We start from the raw sequence: 22524 nt of genomic DNA on the forward strand, positions 1-22524 counted from the left end.
GCACAGTGCAGGACACGGAGCTGGTGCAGGAACATGCGTCTGTTATGAAGAAAAATATAGAAAAGTACTAAGTTCGGATATAGCGAAGCATCTGAAGCGGTTACCGTACTGTTTTCGCGTATAAGCCGCATCTCCAATTACATCATCTCGGAACTGGGTAGGGGGTGGGGTAATGGAAAAGATCGCGTGCAACTAACGCTCAAATCTCTGTGAAGACAGTCTCCATTCGGTCGCGACTCGTCCACATGGTATCTTCGACCAGTGGCTTTGTTCCCCACTTTTTCGGTAACGCTGATAATCTTGGATTCTGCTGCGCTGTAAAGGACTGCCGTGGAGCGCAGCTTCGTCGTGATCTGCAGTTCTGCTTCGCCGGCACCACGTGCATTAACTACAACATAGCCAGAATGCAATAGCGCAGCCCAAAAAGAGGAAAAGGGGCGACCATGAAAAAGGCTCACAGGGGTGGGGTTCCCTAGGGGATAACCAAACTGGATGACAGAGAACTGTGCTTGCAGGTGTGCCTTCAATGCAGCACGGCACATACTGCGATGAAGCCACACCTCAGGACGAAATTCGCATATAACCGGCGGTCCATTTTACTGATAATTTTTAAAGACTTTTGGTGCTGCTTGCACGGGCACAAACACGGTAATTGAATACTATACAACTAAACCCAATGCATACAATTGTCGCTTAGAACATTCATTCTCATTCAGGTCACTACTTTTTATGTCCTGCAACAAGCTTACGTTTATAAACTACAGTGCGTATCCACAAGATAAATATGCCGAAATGCCTACAGCAGCTCACGCGAATTCGCAATGCGAGTCATTGACACAGTGATACGTAACAAAGACAAAGCTGACGTTTCATGTTTGTTGAGAAAAGAATGGTGACAAGAGATTTAATGTGAGGAAGGCAGATCAGTTACCCCAGAGGAGCTTTGTATCTGGCCTGCTACTCTGTAGAAAAAATATAGAGAAGAGAGAGAGAGGAGGTGTGGTTAAGGAGCTGCTAGTATATACAGAGAAGCACGACATGAAAGAGTGTGATAAGTTTGACTAATATTTGCCCGTTTCATTCCCACATCTTCAGTGACCAGAATGATGTGCAAAGGATATCCTGTGAGAATATCTTATGGAGATCCACTGCCAGGACATGGATATCCTTGGGATGTGTCGAATACCCCCTGTAGACGTCCCTCATATGATCGTTTGGCTGCATTTTCCATGTCCTATGGGCATTCCTTGCATGTCCGCGAGGGACATCATGGGGACATGCTGCGTAACAATTTACGGACACGTCCAGGCATGTTGCACAGTGTTTGCTATATTGTGTCGTTCGCAGCACACACTCTGCGACAGATGCGACGGGCAGAGCACCCACGCATCAAGAATAGATGCACATACAAGAACAACTAGCAGTCAACTATGAATGCACACTTTATTTTGACATCTTTGTCGCTTCCACTGCCTTTGTCACTTGATGAGCTCGTCTCACTGGTACTTTCCCAAAAGCTGGTCATCCTCCTTGCTGTTCATTACCATTCCTGTCCCCTCGACGCTCGTGACATTGGTCTCAAAGAAAACTGCACACCACGCTTTCAAAATCCATGTGCACACTTCTTGCAGCAATGCCTTTTTAATGTACCCTAAAGCACAGCCTGAAACCATTGAAGCCCGATGGATCTGTGCCATGTGATAGCGATCTAGTGAGATACTGTGACAATGGCATCATCAGCAGAACAGTTACTAGCGCCATCTTGTAGCGACTTGCAGAATTTAATAAGCACCCAGGTGTGATGCTTAATGCAACATTTTTTCAAAATTTTCGTGCGCCAAAGTGTGGGTATGGGCCTTACACAAGTAAATACGGTAACTGCTGATAACGTGTTCAAAGACAATACAAAAACAAAGAAGACAAGTAGACTTCCGATCAACAAGCCCATCTTTATGCACCACCAAAAATGGTTCAATCAACTTTCGTCAACAAATCCAACAAAACATACCAAGTAAATTGGAAAAAAAAGGTGCCCCTATGCCAGGCAGTTGGCACCAGATGGATTTACTCACCGGACACACATTCATTAGAAACTCTGAAACCATATGGGCTAATTTTGTGAACAATTTGCAATGTCAAACCAAGAACCCTTACACAGCTACTGCTTGTCAATACTATCGATGAATGCATTGCTTAAAGCAGATTTATCACATTCGCAAGAAATTCTAATGCATATTTTCAAGCACTGCACTCACTAAGCTAGAAGTGTAGCTCTACCTGACAGATTCAGCTAAAGCATTAACATTTACGAGTTGTACATGCAGGCTTGCATGTACAAATGTATAATCGCACATGTTTGAACTAAAAGTGCTCAAGCATTTGTGAAACGCATACCGTAAAGACTCGTGTAAGAGTCGCACTTTTCTTTCACAATTTTCACGAGGTGCAGCTTTTACACGGGGCCAAACCTTTTGGTCAAAACGGTGCCGCCATAGCCGGCGACTACTGCACACCCCGGATCCCTAGATGTACCATAGCGACAGATGCGAATGTGCAACTCTCGGCATCTAGTAGCGGGACGCGGAAATAGGCAGCGAGCGAAAATTCGCCGATGCTCGCGCACAGCAATGAACGCAATTGTTACTACGATGGAAATATTTTTTACCAAATTTTGGGCTGCCAAATTGGGGTTGCGACCCTTACACAAGTCTATACGTTACGTTCGTACCGTATAGACTTACAGTACGTTCGTGCAGAGAGCTTAGATATATGCCAAGCTGTAGCTCTAACAGCAGTGCAGGCACTGAGGCCAAACACGTTTTTGAAAGGCTACACACAAACACGTGGTATTTCCTCAATCGTAAAGCAATTAACACATTACTAAAAACATATACATAAAGCAGGGCCCATAGCAGCCTTCCTTGTTTTAGCTGTTTTTCTTATTTATTGAGATAGTTGTAACCACTCCTCTGGAACTCTCCAAAGACTGCTAATACACTCAGTTCAATTCCAGATTTTAATAAAGACAATATAAAAAGTCAAACATAACAATATTCTAGGCACTCATCAGATGCCATTATAAGTTTGGTTGCCAATGAAATATACTTAGGGAGTCCCAAAATCAATTATATCCGTGCTAACAAACTTAACAAATCACATGAAACTGGCGACAGAGAGACTCGGCCACCAGAAGGAAAGAACAATGCATGCTGAATGCACCACTGGCCTGACATGTCAGCAATTCACGACTCTTCGGCACGGACGGATTTCTTATATGCAGGCGGCGAGAAATTCGACACGTCAGAAGCAAGAAGTTATGTTACAATTAGTGTCTGTACAGATCTACGTACCTACTATGTACAGTACATACAGGCTTGCACACTGACCAACTGTGCAAGCTGCAACCAGACCCTAAAACAAACTGCTAAGTACTCGCTCCAGACTAGCAAGCATTGTGCAGGATTCCAGTGAAGCAGAATGCATTCGTCTGTGTTACATGGCTTAAATTACGCATTAGCGGACATGGCAAGTGAAATATCCTGCGAACTGGCGTGAAAAATGTGCACCACATGACGTTATGAGTGCTCGAATGCCTTATCAGAAGGCATGTATGCACGTAGATGAAATGATCCTAAGCAACTTGACGACGCTCCTGCGTCCGGTGTCTACAACAGCAACCGTGCGAATGAGGCGCTTGGTGAGCAAAACTGTGCCAATGCTGAATTCAGTCATGTTTTGTGGCCTGTGCTGTGGGAATGACACAGAGACTTGCCTATGCTGCCTCCAGGAGAAGCATCTTCAGTTTCTTGGCGGTGTGCTGTACTCTGGCAGTGCCATGATATCAGTACACAGAGGCTTCACTAACAGCTTCAATGCCTAACAGCGTCACTGTCAATCCAGTTTTCACAGATAATAGAAGGCTTCCATCCTCTCTTTCGAAAATCAGAGCTTCTAAAATCCTTCTGCTGGATGATAGAAAATAAGCAGGCGGGTCTTGTGCCTGTGAAGCTGTGACCGTGACAGCTACCACATTCTCCTTGAGACCTGCTAGATTTTTCATTCAGCTCTAACAGGACTCAAGGACAACTGTCATAACCGCTAGCTTGAGACCGTTCTAGCTTACCAAAACCAAATGGTCACCAACTTTCCACGATAACACACATACAGATGCCTCTGTTCAGATACCCACAAACTAGTCACCTAGGCCTAAGGTAAAGGTCCTCAGGAGTCTCCCGTGGGTAGTGCTGGTGGCAACTGCTTCGCAGAATTTGAAGTCTGCTTTGTGCTTGCACCATCTCGCCGTTTGCTCACCAACATGAGCACAATCAAAACTGGTAAGTACAGTAAGCTCAGCCGAAACAAGGCACGCGATGTCGCACTGTCGGGTTCGCGATAGAAGTTCCACGCACGGTACAACAGGTATGCATTGAGGGGCAGTGAGGTGGCAGCGAAGGTCCACGTAGTCAGTTCGCTCAGAGGTGCTGCGACACTGCACAGCGCTGCGAGAAAGATGCTGTGTCGGAGCGCGGTGCGCCGGCACAGATCCGGGTGGGTCACCGACATCATGCGGTAGCCGGCTCGCGAGTAGTCGGGCCGCAGGTTCCACGAGAGGGCGTTGAAGTGCGGGAACTGCCACGAGTAGAGCATTGCTCCCAGCACACAGGCACCTGCACACGGCAAAACCAAGATTGGGCTCGTTCAGCTGTACTTCAGTTTCGCCAACCGTGACACAATTACAGTTGAACGCCTCCACAACGAAATGACCTGTATAACGAAAGAATGATTCTGCCCCAGTTCTATTGTGAGCTGTGCCGTGCGTGACCCTTTATAACGAATTGTTTCAGAGGCTCCCAAGCACATTTTTATAACGTCGTTCGACTATAAAACCAAAGCTTGCATGCAGGCATGGATTATTACGAAGGTGGGGTAGCAATTATACGGTTGGTGGCAGTTTGCAGACCGTGGGATCCAAGAAGAAATTGAATTTCCTGGCAGTCTGCAACAATAGCCGACAAAACCACGCATCACCATTTTGTTCGCATGCAAGTACGTACAGATGGCAAATATGAATATACCAGGCTGTGTGGCCAAGCCACAGAAATATTCTTTTTCTTGGTTCCCAAGATCTTTAAACTTTCGATGACGCCTGCACTTGGACTTGAATTATTGTGAGCTCTATGAAAGCGAGTGCATGGCAGATAGCCTAGCATGGTACCATTAACGATGCAATGTGGCCCAAATTGAAAGCTAAGGTAATGAGCGGTGCAATTCTCTCGTCTGCTGGCACATGCTTATCACGTGCAGCATGCTTATCACATGTCAATCAATCTCGCTGCTCGCTCATATCATGCCATATATTTCAGGATGTAAGATATTGATACTAACGATCAATCTTACTTCTAGGCTGCAGCATGAAGCATAAACTGACAGAAATACATGACAATGCAGCCAAGAGTGCTTCATTCTTGACGACCAACTAATAATTTTTGCCTCCAGTAGGTGCCGGCAGCTGACAGATCAGCACCACTCTCTCCCATTCGTTTAAATTTTGGCTGCAGCATGTTTTCGTAGGTATGGAACAAAGCTATCGGCCACATGCTTGTATGTTCCCTTTCTGTCAAAAAAGCACGGCACTTGGATTGACACGAACTTCCTTCTGGCAGCATGCACTGATCGGGTACGACTGCATGGGACAACCAATGCCTTGGTCGCATGGGCAAACTTGGTGAGATGCGTGGTCACGGTCAACTGTCATGAGCATTGCCACCAAGAGAGTGGAAAGAGGCTTTATTGGCAAGGAAGGTGCGTAAAGTGAGGCTACACACTTTGATGAGGCAAAGTGAGTTCAGTGAATGCCTTTGCTGGTGAGCATGTTCTGCAGAGACTGGCACTAAGCTTTTTTTTTTTTTTTTTGAGTGACAGCCTTTGACTGAAACACACAGTGAGTGATGCTCACATTCATGACATTTATGGTTTCTCGTGCACATGATGACTTTACGATCCTCACGCCACTGCTCGACTAGAGCGCAGAAGCTGGAAGAAGCATTGCTCACGTCTGCCGAAAATTTTTGCCAGACTAAGTTGAACTCCTTTTTCTTTTTGCAATAAAGAGACAAGGATTGGCGTCACTGAGGTGGGACTGCCTGGGCATCTTTATGACCACCATGTGGACGTAAAGAACAACTAGGATGCTATTGTCACAGCTACTATGGCACATCCATTTTCATCAAATTACCACTTACAGTGGAACCTCGTTGATACGATCTTCACGGGAACCGGAAATTCAAGCGTGTCATCTGATAATCGTATCAAGGAACGTATTATCCAACCAAATCGTATTATCAGAAAATGGAAAAAAAAGAAACATATCCCGAAAAACGTATCCCACAGAATCGTATCAACGAGGTTCCACTGTACATAAAAAGTTTTTGCCATCCCGTTCTCTTTGCTAAGAATTACAGTTCACTACAATGCAGTAACATTCCAAGAATGAACAATGTTTGACACTCTCGGGCACACACAACGGGAGGTTGCTTGGAACTACTGCAGACAAGAGTTCTCCGTACCGGCATCCAGGGTGCCCGTGCAGGCAGCCCATCCCATGAGCGGCGGGATGGCACCCACCACGGATCCCAGCCAGGTGTTGGCTATGGAGCAGCGCTTCAGCGGGGTGTAGGCGCACGTGTACAGCAGCAGGTTGGCGCCGCCCAGCATCGCCGTCAGGCCGTTGGCGCCCACCGACAGCAGCCACAGGCCCAGACCCGCCGTACTTGCCGCAAAGCCCACGGCGTGCAGGGGGCTATGGAGAGCACATCATGAACGACGCAGTCAAAATAACGTTTGCAGAGAGCGATCATCACCAGTTGCAGGTGGACAAGACGCATGGTTATACAGTGTAGACAGCTTATGACGTAAGTCGCCGGAGTTGTGAATATCTGCGCTAAAAGCGGTATCGCACTATAACCAAAAGAAAAATTTTCAAGCCCTGCACGTATGCAAAACACGTAGACCAAGCAGCCGCACGTATCCGAGAATCGAAGCAGGCGACTGGAAGTTTTGCATCCATTTAAATTTACGAACGTTGAAAGTTTAATGTCCAAGTACCCACGATCTTCGCATGAAGCAGACAAAGTAATAATTTAAAGAAAGATGTCTCAGTTTTGCCCGAAAGGCGAAGCATCAATGGACCTTTTTCCAATTGAGCTATGCGCATGCGCGTACCCTCGCCCCAGCTGCCTTCCACGCCGCGCCGCCATTATCGCGGGGCAGGTGCGCAAAGTGAGTGCGTGAACCCTTGCACGATCCGCGGCAATTTCCTGAGCTTGAGGGGCTGAACAATAATTTTTCTCGTGTTCTGGGCGAGGATATTGGTTAAAGGAAACACTTAGCAGTTAGTGGGAAAGACTGCAAGCACTTTTGTCGATGAAAACGACTCCGTGAACTAAGGCTCGAGCAATAGGTGCAGCGTTTGCGACAAATCTCATGTCGGGCACTTGCTGTATTGTCGATTGCACAAACTGGCGTGGAATGGTGAACGTATTGTACGGGAGTGGAGCGCACTGTCAGATAAAAAAAAAATACCCCATGTTATCAGTGAGTTATCACGCGATTCTTGCTGAGTGAGGGAAGCCTGCGTTCTGGTAACAGCATGACACTAGCGCTGTGATTATTGCACTTCTCGCCCTACGACTGACTCGGAAGTAACGGCGATGTTTTAATCTACGGGTATTTATACCGCACGGATTTTACCATTGGCTGAAGCAAGCGTTACCGCATGCAGACGGAAAAAGCTGTACGGTTACGTGGGGCCAAATGAAAAGAAAAATCTTGCCACACAGCCGATCAGAATGCATCGTGCGAGGCCAAAGTGACACACTCGCGGTGTCGCAATATACAAAACTCGCGAGTCTTGCTTATTGCAGGCAAATGAAGCTTTACGCGCCTGACAAAACAATGTGTTGCGTCCACTTACCTTCTATTTAGCCCCTCAAACTGTGTTGCGTCCGCTTAGTCCCCAGTACCATGCCATATACGATACATATCTCGAGATAAAACAACACTTGCCCTGCAGCACACTCGCAGTACGTGTGCAGAAGTTTTGCACGTTGTTTTTTCATCATAGTGAGCTGCTTGCGTGCCCGCTATTTAGGGCAAGCACGTACATGCATGCGTATGTTAACCGCCTCCTTCAAGTCGAGCCACTCCGAACGACCAGTCGAGTTCATCCTGAAGAAAGTCCTACCGAGGCGCGTTTGACGATCACGCATGCCTTCACCAGTTGAATCAAAGTACTGACCAAGCTGTTGAAGAATAAAGGCTGGTGCATCTCTCAAATCTTGGTTACAAACAGCCTGCACGTTGCATCAGCATGTTGCCGTCGCGTCGGTAAATGTAAAATGTGTTATTGCTACACGTGAGCAAATACGCGCGCGCTTGAGCAGTACAATGAGAAGCTACTTCAACAACACAAGCGACAAAAGGAAAAAAGAAAAAAAAAAAAAGAAGGGACGGGCCGTCACGAGACTGCTTGGTCAAACGTTACCATGCTCTGCGTAGAGGCGAGAAGCGGCGGGAGCGTATGTGTCTTGCCCGTCAAGTTGAAGTGGCGGCCGTTAGAGGGGTCGCTTACTAGAAAAAGGTCCATTGCGATAGCAAATTAGTAGAAAGCTATAAGGAGTAGGGATAGTAGTTTTATCGGCTGCATAAACTTGACACATTTGCTTACTAACTGGATTAACAAGCGTGGTGTCAACGCGCACAAGCAAACATGAATAGATCCCACTCGATGACCGCAGACAACCACTGTCAAAACGCGGGCGTGGGAAAACGCAGCCGCCGCAGCGAGTGAAGGTTCGTGCAGTTTATCGCTTCAAAGGAAACTGAGGAGCATAAGCACAGCGCATACAAAGGCTAGAGTCGTGTGGAGATCGCTTTCAAGATACGGTGCGCGCGACAACACCGACAGCCGGCACAGGCGCGAATGCATTTGTTGGCAGAGTAGAAGCCGCCGCCCCACCCCCCCTCCCTCCCTCCCGCACTGCCTTCCTGCTTTGCTCCTTTTGCGTGGGAGATTGCGTCGACAGTTACCCTTGTGCCTGGTTGCAAAATATGCATTTGGTGTCGCAGCACAGCGTCGCCCCCCCCTCCTTCCCTTCCATACCCCCCCGGTGTTTCGCGCGATGAAAGTCACGTTTGCTCTCTGCTGCGCGTTCGCTCTCCGTGAAGGCGCGTGTCCCCCGCGCGCTTTCACTCGCACATAGGGTGCGCTGCGATGACCCGTGATGCTCCACGTCTCATGCTCCTCCTCCTCATCGCCCTCGTTGATCTCCTCTCCCATCAGTGGCCGCACCTCGTTGAGAAGCGTGCTCGCTACCGCCTTTGTCGGCGAGATTTTCCCGCGGAAGCCGCATTATAACCGGTATTTCGTCTCACGCGGCTGCACTGTAAGCGGTATGCGTATACATGGAGTGCTCCGAGAAAATAAACGGGAGTCTGAAAAGAACGTACTATATCCGGTCCTGCACTATAAGCGGTTACGTTATAAGTGGTCTATACTGTATACACAAAGAGGCATACTGCAGGCAATAGTATTAGTACAGTAGAACCTCGTACATACATTCTGGAAAGAAACGCAAGAAGAAATATACTGGCCGGGAAAATGTGTGATCCGAAGGCACTAAAACATTTGGCAGGCTCAACTGTAGTTGACATCTATGTAATGTGAAGTGTTGCACAAATCGTTGCAGCACGAGACGCCGACGTGCGCTGAGCTGGTGAGGCCCAAGCAGCCAGAGATGCGTGTTTTCGTTGTTGCGGCTTTGGCAAGCCTGCGTCAGCTTACTTCGGCAAGCGTCGTGCGACTTTGCCGTTATTATCCCAATTTAAGAATCTTGGACAGCTGGCAAATAATTCCAAACCTGATAATGGAACAGGGCCTGCTCTTTACCGGCGCCATCGACCTGCACAGCGCCAGCAATCACTATGCACGAGCGGTGGTCGAGTCCCATAACGCGCAGTCCATGCTTATACCTGTCGCGAAGATTGGCCTAACGATAACCCGCCTGCTGTGAAGACGGAAAAGCCCTTCTGTATTTTAGAAGAAAACTGGAAAGCAAAACTTAATAAGCAATAAAAGATTGCCAGAAAACACAGGCCCACTGTTAAACTGAGAACCTAATTCTTATTTAGTACAATATAAGGTCACTACTAATACTTTAGCTTCATAGGGAAAAAAGCACTTGATTCTATTCGACAAATATTCTATTGATAAAAGATTATTTTCCGGACCTTCATATACGAGAACTGAGCTGTCATCAGTGCTGGCATACTAATTTGAAGTTCGCTTTAATAAGAGTAGACTGTACTGCATATAAGTTAGTGATAGCTTGCTACATTCTTGTTATGCAATGCTAGGAGATTCCCAAGCATGCGCAGCACCGTGTTTTCTTGCCCAAAACTTGTAGGCATTACATTTTCTGCAAAATCTTCTGTTATCTGATATCCCCCCCCCCCCCCCCCCGGCATTCTTTTCTTTATTCGATTCAAAACCTACTATTCCGCATTTGCACAACCCCAGTAATTTATGTATACAACTTAATAGTCATCCTTAGTGTCCCTTGAACCTTGCGTTCAGCAACGATTTACACCAGTTAAAGCTCTAATAAACTTCTTTTGCCCGTACTGAATGCAATGGCAGTGCAGCCACGCCATTGCGATGTCCTACTCAGCAGCTTGTCTATGCAAAGTGCTACTTTATCATAACAGGTAGTTCAATTCCATGTACTCTACATAAAACGAGATACGAGCATGTTATGGTTAACCCCTTAAGGGCTCATTTAACAAAAAAATTATGTTCCAAAATTGCCAAAATTTTTTATGACGCGAAATGCTTCAGTAATATGTTCAAAACGAAAAAATATTTGCGAAAAGCTTTTTCGGCAGATAATAATGTTTTATTGGCCATCTCGCTCCATCATGTATTACACTATAATACATGGGGCATTTGAGGTGTATTCTGAAATAAATTTCTGCAACTCCAGAAAGTAAGGGTTGGAATTGAATTGCCGCGCAGAAGATGCACTATTCCTCGATAGTTCGAATTTTCGATGGTCGCGCTGTCAACAAAGTGCAACATTTTCATGATGAGTTGGAACCGGTTCCTGGGCATTATCTCGCCAAAAGCAGGAGTCTCAATCCGCCGGATTCTTGACCAGTACATCCTTTCATTTGGTTTCTGTACAATCCCCTGCAGCAACAAGAGGCTAACAGAAACCCGAAGTTCTTCTCGCGTGTGCATACCAGTTTCGGAAGCGAGAATGTTGGCTCAGATTACTCAAATTCAATAGCTGAGAGGCGTACCGGTTTGTCTCGACTACGATAACATCAATCAGTTCATCATCAAAGTAAGCCTCAAAAAGCTCAAGTGGTTGAGGGGGAGAGCTCACTATGATCGTCACTACCGGAGAACCCTTGAATTCAAACCGTGGAGGACTGGCTGGGATGCTGTCGGGGTCTATCAGGTACTATTTGCGGGCGCTGGCCATCGTATCATCACTGCTTTCTTCCGCTTCAGAGTCGCTGTCCGTAAAAACGTCATCACTATTTTCTTCACTTGAAGAGTCAAACATGACAACCACATCCTCATCACTCACGCTTTCATCACCTGAGGGAGAAAGATTTCCCGCGCGAGTACGCCGCGCGGATGTGGCCATGTTTGTATTTATAACGCGTGGGAAACACAAGGCACGCATTCCGCCAACCTATTGTGCAAACGCTCATTCAACAAAAGCGCCAATGACGGAACCTGTTCTGCCTTGTATGTTGTAAATATAAAAGCACCATTTGTCGAGCTGGGCTCGTCAAAAACCTTTATGACGCGCGGAAAACACAAGGCGCGCGTTCCGGGAACTAGTGCGCAAACGCTCATTCAACAAAAGCGCCAATGACGGAACCTGTGCTGCCATCTTTGTTGTAAATAGAAAAGCACCATTTGACGAGCTGGGCTCGTCGAACGCCTCTTGGAACATTGCGGAAGACCCATGACGACCGCAGGTCGTCATAAGCAAAAAGTGGCGACTGCTCATGACGAGCTTAGGTCGCCATAAGCCCTTAAGGGGTTAACTAGGTTCTTTCATTTCTGCTTTCACCACCCTGTGTGACGTTGGCATGACTTCAGTTTGCACACTTAGTTTGGGGCATCGGCTGTCTTTGGTGATCATGTAAGCGATGCAGCGAAGTAACACTCTCCCTTTATTACTCGAAAGAGGCATTCTACTGTACATTCGCCTGCTGTTTGTGTTTCATTTGTCTGTGATAGCATCTGCAGCAAACTGGAGGGCACCAGTGTCAGTAAAGGAAGACTGAAGTGGGGGACATGGTAATGACTCACACATATTACTCTTCTGTCCTACAGCTTCCGTCGCTTCATTTCTCACGTGGGAGCTCCGCAGTCCTATGTGAACAATTAACGCAATTAAAGCTTTCGTAAGGGAGCTGATATGCAACCATTTCAACAGCTGTTTTAGGTTGACGACTCACTTATCTGTTTGTCACGATTCTTGCAGACATGACAGGCGTTCTGCCACACTCTTTGGTTTTACAAGAAAGGCAACTGCACCGGTGAGCCAAATGCTTGCAACGCCTTTCAAGGAATATGTATTGACTCCATTCGAGGCACTATACTGCAGTCCAATGGATGGACAACACAACCCCCCCACATACTTCTGCGCAAACGATCATCTTGTATCCATCCTGGTTGTTACCTCTTATGACAGTACAGGACGTACCTGAGGAACCCGCGCACCAGGACTCGGTTCTTCGTCCGGTTCATCTGGGAGTCGTACGGCACCTCCAGGAACTGGGCCAGACAGACAAGGCAACAATGCATTGCACGTTGTTGTGACAACGCAACGCACAATGTTGTGTTGTGACATTGTGGCGCCAAAGGTGGCCACACGGGAGCAGAACATTGTGGTGTTTTGGTACTTGCTCTGGCTCGCTACTTGGGTGCACACGAGTAGCAGCAAGGCAGACAACCAAGCCAAGTCAGAGCAAGTGCCAAGACGGCGCAATGTTCTTCTCCCATGTGACCACCTCCTGCGTCACGAAGTCACGACACGTACACCTATTGGGAAACAAAACCAAAACTAGTACGTAGAAAAGCTACAAATAGTAAATTATTAAGCGTGCACCGAAGCTTGCCAGATTTTTTTTTTTTTTTGCTTGCCAAACATTTTGTCCAGACAAAGTCCCCAAGAACAGAAGGATGCTCTCGGCCACAAAACGCACCTGGTTAATGGCATTTGCGGCACACGACGTGAGCGTGGTTCCAGCCACAGTGAACAGCACCACCCAGGGATCAAAAGCTCCAGGAGCCATGGCGTAACCAGCCAGCGTGGTTGTCACTACCAGACCTGCACAGAACATCAGGTCAGACATTTTCACAGGGAACAGCCGAGTTTGCCCAATTCGGTGTCAATCCTGTCAGTGCCTCAAATACCCTCACCCCTTCACCACAATGAGAAACATGGCATGGCATAAGGCTTTCACCTTGTGACTTGTACAAGGCATTCATCTTTAGTAAGAGTGCCTAGCCTTCAAGGTAAAAAATGTGCAGAGCAATCATCTCCACCTTTTGCTGTGCCACAAGGCAGCCATGACACTGCGACAAGCGAGGAAGTCACCATTCAACTGCCTCAGTGCAATAATAAAATAAGCAATGAGATGAATGAATGATTAACTCTATTTTCTGCTCAAAAGAGTAAACGAGCATAGAGAGAAAAAGCTCAAGAGAGCTTGACAAGCTCCTGAGCCCTGCATTTCTTGGCAGCAAGTGTGACAAGACAGCAGGAGCGTGGTAGGCATAGAAATGAATACCTACATCAAACTCATTAATGAAACAAAAACGTATGCAAGAATCAAAAAGCACATGCCAGCTGAAATTAAAATAAAGTATGCATCAGTACATCAGTAAAAAAATTTCTGGGGCTTTACGTGCCAAAACCAGGATATGATTATGAGGCGCACCTTAGCGGAAGCTCCAGATTAATTTTTCATTTTTAACACCTGGTGTTCTTTAATGTAAACCCAATGCACGGGCGTTTTTGCATTTTGCCTCCATCAAAATGTGGCTGCCGTGGCTAGAATTTGATCCTGTGCCCTCACACTTAGAAGCGCAATGCCAAAGCCTCTACGCCACCACGGCGGGTAGCGCCAGTAGGGATAACTAATTGAGAAAGTTGGCTAAATCCGATACAATACAGGATAACAAAGGTAAACCACTGCTCTCAATACTATGAAGAGCAGGCACACAGCGGCACAGCATATAAATGCAAAAATTAGTATGCAGCGCGGCAACATAGAAGTGCGATTGAGTAAATGAAACCTATAGGTCTCGACCCTTGGGAGGTCAGTACCACAATTAAAGAAGATAAAAAAGTTAAGCGATACTGAAAACAATTAGCGGTGTATATGCATATAACACATTTCGTTGTGCTAGCTGGTGAGACACTGCAAGCACCTATGGTGCAAGCACTTGCTTCTGTCTTTGCGCTGCATGTGCAGCCCTCGTCCCGGCTGTCTAGAGTGCAGGAGTGGTGTGCTTCCAAGACCCTTTCCACCAGCTATCAGAGGAAGCTGTAACAACGTGAGCTTGCGCTGCCAGGTGTACAGGGGGCTGTACTTGCTATATGCATAGCCTAAGAGATTTGTGTCCTCCCTGCCTTCTGAAGATGCATGAAGTGTCACCACACCAGCCAGCTCCGACGTCACTTCAGTCTCAATGAAGCTTTTGCAAACCAGCTGGCCTCCCCCACCTGTGAGCCGAATCTTGCTCAGTGCCATGTAGTAGTGGGGCAGTCGCGCAGGGTCCAGGTGGCGCCTGTGCCACTCCTCGCCGGGCTCGACGGATGCTTGCTGGACTGGCGGGGAGAGCACAATGTCCGTGCCGTGGCTGACCGCGCCATCCGGGACGCTCATCAGGCGGCCTGCCCTGGCCACGAACAGCACCGGAGGCTCCGCGCAGGCAATGGGAGCGAGCTCTTCACCGGCCTTAGCGTCCTCCACGGCCACCTTGGGCACCGTCGTGCTCGCTCGTCGAACCTGCAGCGCCAAGCCACCAGCGACATTGTCATCTTGGAGACTGTTGTCATAAGCATACATAGAGGCCAGAAAGACCCAAGAGGCAGGTCACAGACAGACAGATAGCAGTGTGGACCTAAGCAGTGGCTTTAAGCCCACCGTCTTCCACCACGTTGCTAAGTTTGCTTACATTGTGCGGCCGGTAGACACTGCGCAGGTACCGAACGCTGCCCCTGGTTTTCAGCTGAGTCCGGGCCAGGCTTGGCAGCGACAGCATGGCTAGGCACGACATGCCTTTGCCGTCACCTGCAAGCACCATTTTCCAAGGTACATCTAAGTCTTGCAAGCGAAGCACCAAATCGCACGAGCTGCCCCAATTACTGAATTATTTAAAGCGCCAAACAGACGACACAAGAAGAGACATGGACGAGCGCTTATCAATTACAATCACGTCAACGTGCACTAATGAGGGAGAGATACTTCCTCCAGTGTTTCAAATTGCTGTGCTGGTACTTCAACCGTACATTATGCTCTTCTTGTGTCTATGAGGCAGTGCCATTCCTCACTGGTACATCAAACAGCAGCAGCATCTTCAGTAGAGTAACCACAATTTAAAGGGTGCAGCAAACTTATCAGGAGTAAGGGAGAGTGTGCCCTGAGCACCATATTGTGCCACATGTGGGGGCTGGTGGCTACACCGTGTGTGCACTGCACAGGTACAAGGAGTGCCATTAGAACTGCTTCCACTACGCTATCTCGAATATCTGGTTTATTATCTCAATTTACACGAAATATTGTCTTGTTTCCTTGGTAGACCTCGGGAAGTTTGCATCACAAAAGTTGTGTTAATTCCTCATTCTTAAACATATGGATAAATATTTTATATTTGATCGACCATTCAAGGACCCCCCAGTGTACCTTTATTGCACGTTTTCTCTGTTTGAATGCCCCACATGTGTACTTCGGTGTTCCTTCTTTCTTACGTATGCAAATGCAAAAAGTGAAAGTTGAAGCACTTGACGTCACAGTTCACACCATCTGCTGACAAAATAAATAAAAGAAGCTTAAGATTGTTCTACACAGCTGGGAACATCGAGAATGTACTTGTCATGGGGTGATACAAGCATAGAACATGCAAATAAAAAAAAAATGAGTTTATTCACAAGCTGAATGTCTTTCCGAGCGGAACTGACTGAAATGATCTATTTTGGCCATTATCAAACAGTGGCAGTTTTCTCCTGGTAGTTAGCAGTGGGATAATAAGCAGACAGTCCAGTTGATCGAAATTAAACTTTTTCGCCAAAGCTCAGCCAACGCGACCTGCCAAAAGAACCGATGATTACCTAATCAACAGCAATGAATGAGACATCGCGAACTCGTTTTCGCATCAGGTAAAGATGGGTAAACTAGTTATAAAACTAGCGTGTTTTCAAAAGGCCAGATCATACGAAAACTGGCATGCCGGTGAGCTGCGAGTTTGACGTATGGCAGGTGATTTATTTCAATCGGTGATCGCCTCTCGGCTGGGTCAGTCGACTCGGATCGCTCACAGGTGCGATAAAGAACTGCTTTATCAGCAACGGACGAAGGAATGGAATGATCGCAAGATGTGCCTGGTGCATGATTACCGGCTAGTTTATGCCCCATGGCCCGTTATTTCATGCAAAGGTCAGCGGGCAAGGTCAGAAAGTACATCGCAGACGACCTAGGGTACTGAACCGACCGTCTCACGGCAGTTGCGTTCATACAATAGTTTCACAATTTGGCCCGATGCTTAAAATGTCACGTTGCTTGAGCCCGATCGAAAAATTGAGACATATTCCGAGCGAATATGCGGGTAACGTACGACTACAGTGGCGTCCGCGCCTCACACTGAGTATCTGAAACGAAGCAAGCTCGCCAAACACTATTTAAGTTGGCGTTGCGCTTCGTGAACTTATGCGGCAGTTCCACCTTAATCCAACGGAAGAAAATGAATTACCGGTGACCGCGACCACGCTGCCGCATCGTCGAAAGAATAAAAAAATATTTGCAGACGTCGGCCATGACAAACTTCAGGTGACAGCGATGATGATAGTGACAACAACGTAACCTTAGATGTCATTTAATAAAGTAATTGTTGTTGTTTTTTATTTCGCACACTTCTGCATAACCAGATATATTTAAAAAAAATAAAGTCAAGATACCTTTATTTGAGAAAATAATAACCCGTGATGTTAATTTGCTGTTTCTCAATATAAAAATGCTAAAGCACACAAAAATATTTTTCAATATTTATTATATAATTATCTTGTTAATTACTTAGCAAATTGTGTATTTTTATTAATAATTTGCTTTTACTTGTTTCGGTTTCGATTTTAGATGGCGCGTTCAAAGCAAAGTTGGCGACTTGGCGGTGATCGTGCCGGTTTTTGCGTTTTCTCATAAAATTCTCATTCTCGTACGTTACTGGTTACTCCTAGAGTCACTTGCAATGTCCGCCAGATGTGCAGGTGAGCAGTAGCACATGTAACACAGGTGCGGCTAGCAGTAGCGCATCCACAGGATTTCTGCCGGGGGGTGGGGGTCGAATTTTTGTGGTGGTAGGGGGGGGGGGGGGGAGGGAGCAAGCACTTTGCATAATATGCAATTTCCTTACTTCAGCCAGAGGTATCCAACAGCAAATAAAATGCCTATATAATAATTATACTAATGACACCAAGAATGATGACGATGTTTATTTCTTCAGCGTTTACTCAAAGTAATTTAAAAGTGAACGAATAAATACAAGACAGTGAAGGAGTGTTTTTGTTAATTAGGAAAATTCGACCTCAAGCCACCTCCTGAATTGGAGTGACAATATGGGCAGAGTACCAACGTTTTTAGATCTAAAAACGTTGGCAGAGCACTGAAGGTACACGTTGGACTGGTGGTGGTGGAGCTGGTACGCGTGTGTGTGTGTGTGTGGGTGGGGGGGGGGGGGGGGGTTACAACACCCAACCCCCCCTCCCCCGCCTCCGTCGATGCGCCACTGGCGACTAGTATTCTAGGTCACTCTGGCGAGATATGTGCTAGCGAGTTCGCGCAAGCGTCTCGCAACTCTAGTCTCGCTTTCTGAACGTTCACTTTGCCACTTAGTAACTATACTTAGTAACACTTAGTATCACCCTTCCTCGCCGCGCTGAGGACCTCTGAAGAAAGCGTGATACTGGCGGCTTCTCTTCACTCATTAAACCTTGCTTGTCTCTGATCCGAAGCAAAATGAATAGCAACAGCTGGAAAGAAGGACTTCATGAGTATCCCACGAGCCGTACGCTGAAGGCTGCACACCCAAATTTTAAGGGGATCGAGGGGACATCCCCCCTGGATCCGCGCATGTGCACGCAAAAGCACACCCACACACACACACTTGTATCCTTTCTACATACAAGTGTGACAAAATCATTGTCGGTAACATCTGTCCAGGCAACCTGCAACTCGAGGGTCCTGCAAGCAATATGCTTGAAAGCTCGTAGGGAAAATCGGTTATCAAAAACATTTTGTACACCAAATGCGAGATTTCAGAACAGCCAATTGAACACTGCACCTACACAGACCGAATTGTTACCGAAGACATGGCCAAATTACATATAGGCAGCTATAGCTCACAAGAATGACAACAGTTTATGTGCCTCAATCCATCATATCCCACCAGCATGCTTAATCAAGAGACAGTTTCATCGAATAATGCCAGCGCTGCTTCATTGGGGGAAGATGAGCGACAAAAGGACTTGGCACATATCTTGCTGCTTCATTTCCCCTAGTTCCTTCTCAACGCCCCAAAAAACATGTTATATACACACATACTGAGCACCTGCAATCGATTTAGTAGATACCTGATCGAAGGTGCCACAGTAAAGTCTTTAAATAGTTGTGAACACTTACAAGCTCTCACATAAACTGGTGCATGCCCTTGGTTGTTTCATCCGTACACATATGCAGAGAGGTTCTTATGCATGCAGACCTTGGTGCCAAGCAAGTCTTATTGGTGCTCTAGAACATATATAAACAAGAAACTGAGTAAGCAAAATAGTAAATAGCTTTATTTGTCAAAATAAACATAATATAACAATATCTCTCAATTTAGATGCCAGCGCTTATATGCCATTGCACACAACACTGATATGTAAAATATCATTAGAGAAGCTAGACGTTCTATTCCAGCCTCGATAATATCATACGAGATTGCACAGCAATGAGGCAGAACATGGCTAAAACCTCCTTTTGTGTAACAAGGCATCACAAGTGGGGTAGCCAACAGTAAAATACAGACAGACATCTGCATGAGCATAAAACTTATTTCGTCTTCTACATATAAAACAGCATGCATTTGTTACATATTTTATGTGCTACAGTCAAAGTGCCAGATGTAAAAGGGGCTAAAAAGGACAAAGACACAGTCAGATACATCTAGATAGAGCAGCACGCGCAGTCTGCACTTGTATCAAAGTTATAAGAAGCTCCTTTCTCGAGATGCATTTGTAAAATATATATCAAATTCAATTCCTGAAGTCTGGTACTGCACCTACAGTGAATAACAAAAGAAATAAGCAAAAAAGGTAGCAAGTGCACTTGAACTTGAGCTAGACTCCATGGCAGAGAAGTATGGACTTCGCGGGCGGCAGTATCGTCGTCATTGCGTGAGGAGTGAGTGAGACATCGTAAGGCATGCTGTCTGGAGACGGCTATCACGGACTGGGTTCTAGATTCTGGTGCTTGTAATATTGCTTGATTTTCTCCAGAATTGAATGGAGGGCTGCTACATATTCCCCACAGCCTTAAGTAAATATATTGCGTGCTTTAGAAACTTTCAGGAAATGGATGAGTACTTAGAATATCAACAAGTTAAAGCATTGGGCATTATATTATTCGATGTGGATTAAGCTACGACTATTTGAGCAGTCTTAAATTCTAATGCGCACAACCAGACTGACTATTGTTTCGAGTCATCGTAAGGCATGCAGTCTGGAGACTGCTATCATGGACTGGGTTCTAGATTATGGTGCTTGTAATATTGGTTGATTGTCTCCAGAATTGAACGGAGGGCTGCTACATATTCCCCACAGTCGGCGTGGAGCTGTTTTGTGTAGTCAGGGTGTGATGCGTCCTTTGGGCTAGGCGCCAGGTCGCGCTTGAAGGTCCTCATCGAAGGCATCGCTAGGACGGCAAAGGCAAACATTTTCTGCACGAACCAACTGTGGTACCGCTTCAACGTCCCGTTGTACGCCTTGGTGGTGCAGTCGGCCAGGTTGTCGTTGCCACTGTGGATCTCGGACAGGAAGCTCAGGATGAACTCAAGAGCTCTCTTCAGCCACAGAGCGGCTTCGAGGGCTCGGCCACTGGTCGCGTTCCTGCCTTCGTCAACTTCCTTCTGCAGCATCACCATCAACCGGGCAAAGCTTTTCTTGTCTGTGTTGTATTTCTCGTTGAGCTTGTCGATGTTGCCTTGGATGTCGGCCTTGATGGGAGCAAAGACTGTTCCCCCGAGGATGTTGAACACTGGAAGCACAGACCGGCAGCATGCCAGGAACTTGGCAGTTTCGATGTTGGACTCGGACGGTTCCTTGATTTGGACGAAGCTAGACTCCATGGCAGAGAAGAAAGTATGGACTTCGCGGGCGGTAGTGACGTTGTCATTGGGTGAGGAGTGCGCGAGTGAAGGCGCAGCAGAGCCCTCGCCCGCTTTCTGCTCCGACGTCATGATCACTTGGCGGTGACGTACGGCGACGCTGTATGCCGCTGGTCCGCCTGCACAAAAGAGCGCCCACATATTATTCTCAGCCAGCTAGCAATGCTTTCCTCGCTAGCAATGTTTTGTTCACTAATATTGTTATAGCCGCGGTTACACGTCGTGAACTGTTTGTGTTGTCCTGACTTCCCTAGTTGGCAGTGCGCGGCAGGCATCACAACGAATAGCCACTAGGTCAGTTAAAGCTCATCCTGTTTTTGTCCTAAATACAGGTATCACGTGAGTTTTGACTTGGGCTAGTTGGTTCGGCACTTTTGGCAACAGGCCGCAGTAAGGCGACACTGTGTCCTGTGTTCCCATGCTATGTTAGTTCTGTTTCCATTATCCTTAAGGTCGTTGACTCTGCCTGTCGATTAGGACGCACGTCTCAACGATGATCAAGCGCCAGTTTCTTCTACCCTCATGATTCATCACAATACGTTACCGATATGACAACGGCACAGAAAATGCGAGTTCGCATGCCGCGTAATACGCCTACTCACATTTTACCTCCACAGCCCAGCCCACACCGCAGACAATACTGTCGACAATAGTTACGGAATATCAGCTACCGAAAGGACGCAGCTTCGTATGAAGGACTCACCTCATGAATTTTATCAGCTACGACTTGTGCAGGACGCACACAACGAAACCAGCCCGCCGCCTCCTAAACTACGGTGACTAGAGCCATACTTTACAAACTGATTCAAGGGCGGACACTCCCATGGAGCCAAGCGGCCGAATTGACTGCAGCGCGCCAAGCGGCCGGTATCAATCACTTCTGTTTTCGGTTTTGCGCGCGCGCATTTTGAACGCTAGTTAGCACGCCGGCTGCGCTTTTTTTTTTTTTTTTTTTGCTCGACCCCGCACGGTGCAGTAGTTCCCGTATGAAGCTCCATCGGACGGCATAAGCTGTAAAAAAGTAAATTACAGGCATGTATCATTTTGGTATTTAGACATAGGAATACTGCGTGCAGAGGCGAAACGTGCGAAAGCGGTGAATGGGCGGTATTACAAACAAAAGCAATTCGCTTTTACATACATGGCGTAGAAAATACGCGACTCATCCCAAACAATACCATAAAATATGAAAACATCTGACTTCCTAGCATTCCCCCATTTCCGGGCATTATTTCTTGCACTTTAGCAGCATAAATACACGGGCGACTTCGCGTTCCCAAAACTTGGCCTCGGGTGACGCGACGGTACGCTACATACACAGAGACGGACCATGCTAGACGTTCGCAGAATGCCTTCTACTCGCACTCAAGGCAAATGCGTGGGTCCATTAGAAGACGGAATTTTCGAATTACAAGTTTCTGATATGTTCCTCGGCGTTATCTTTTGCGCGCCCATATGTTATCACTCTTGGCAATCGGCCATCGCGTTTGTAGAGGTCGCCACCTGCGTGCAATGTGCAAGTGGCCATAAGGTGGCGCTACAAGGACCTTTATATTAAAGTCTCTATATAAGAAAAGTACCGCCATCCTTTGATAAACGCCGCTTCTCTCTCTCTCCCGTATCTCCGATTGCACGATGATAGCGCGCGCTTTTCACTTCTTTATATTTTCTTTTTTTCCGCCTCAGAGCCATGTTGAAAGTCCTCTGCGCAGCCGCAGTCGCCGGCGGCGGCGGCGGCGCGCGCCCGGCCTGAAAGCTTCAACGTGGACTTTCTAGGTGCGCCACCGTCGACTTGGCTT

The 22524-nt window shown here is 46.9% G+C and overlaps 2 protein-coding genes across 3 annotated transcripts; both read right to left on the reverse strand.

The window, feature by feature from the left end:
* Positions 1 to 1929: 1929 nt before the first annotated feature.
* On the reverse strand, positions 1930 to 17159 carry LOC119453420 (protoheme IX farnesyltransferase, mitochondrial). The gene is made up of 7 exons (XM_037715447.2): positions 17060 to 17159; positions 15269 to 15384; positions 14814 to 15099; positions 13288 to 13412; positions 12786 to 12856; positions 6567 to 6799; positions 1930 to 4667 (listed from the first exon to the last, which is right to left on the reverse strand). The coding sequence occupies exons 2-7, from the start codon at positions 15368 to 15370 to the stop codon at positions 4222 to 4224; spliced, it is 1263 nt and encodes a 420-aa protein (XP_037571375.1). The 5' UTR covers positions 15371 to 15384; positions 17060 to 17159; the 3' UTR covers positions 1930 to 4221.
* Positions 17160 to 19117: 1958 nt separating this feature from the next.
* Positions 19118 to 21542, reverse strand: LOC119453421 (pleckstrin homology domain-containing family A member 8). 2 transcript variants are annotated; one of them, XM_037715448.2, is made up of 2 exons: positions 21429 to 21542; positions 19118 to 20844 (listed from the first exon to the last, which is right to left on the reverse strand). In XM_037715448.2, the coding sequence occupies exon 2, from the start codon at positions 20795 to 20797 to the stop codon at positions 20075 to 20077; it is 723 nt and encodes a 240-aa protein (XP_037571376.1). In that variant the 5' UTR covers positions 20798 to 20844; positions 21429 to 21542; the 3' UTR covers positions 19118 to 20074. The 2 variants fall into 2 exon arrangements, with proteins under 2 accessions (XP_037571376.1, XP_049524082.1); XM_049668125.1 differs by having other exon boundaries at positions 21335 to 21441.
* Positions 21543 to 22524: the final 982 nt, after the last annotated feature.

This window comes from Dermacentor silvarum, chromosome 5 (assembly GCF_013339745.2).
Source record: "Dermacentor silvarum isolate Dsil-2018 chromosome 5, BIME_Dsil_1.4, whole genome shotgun sequence".
Classification (NCBI taxonomy): Eukaryota; Metazoa; Arthropoda; class Arachnida; order Ixodida; family Ixodidae; genus Dermacentor; species Dermacentor silvarum.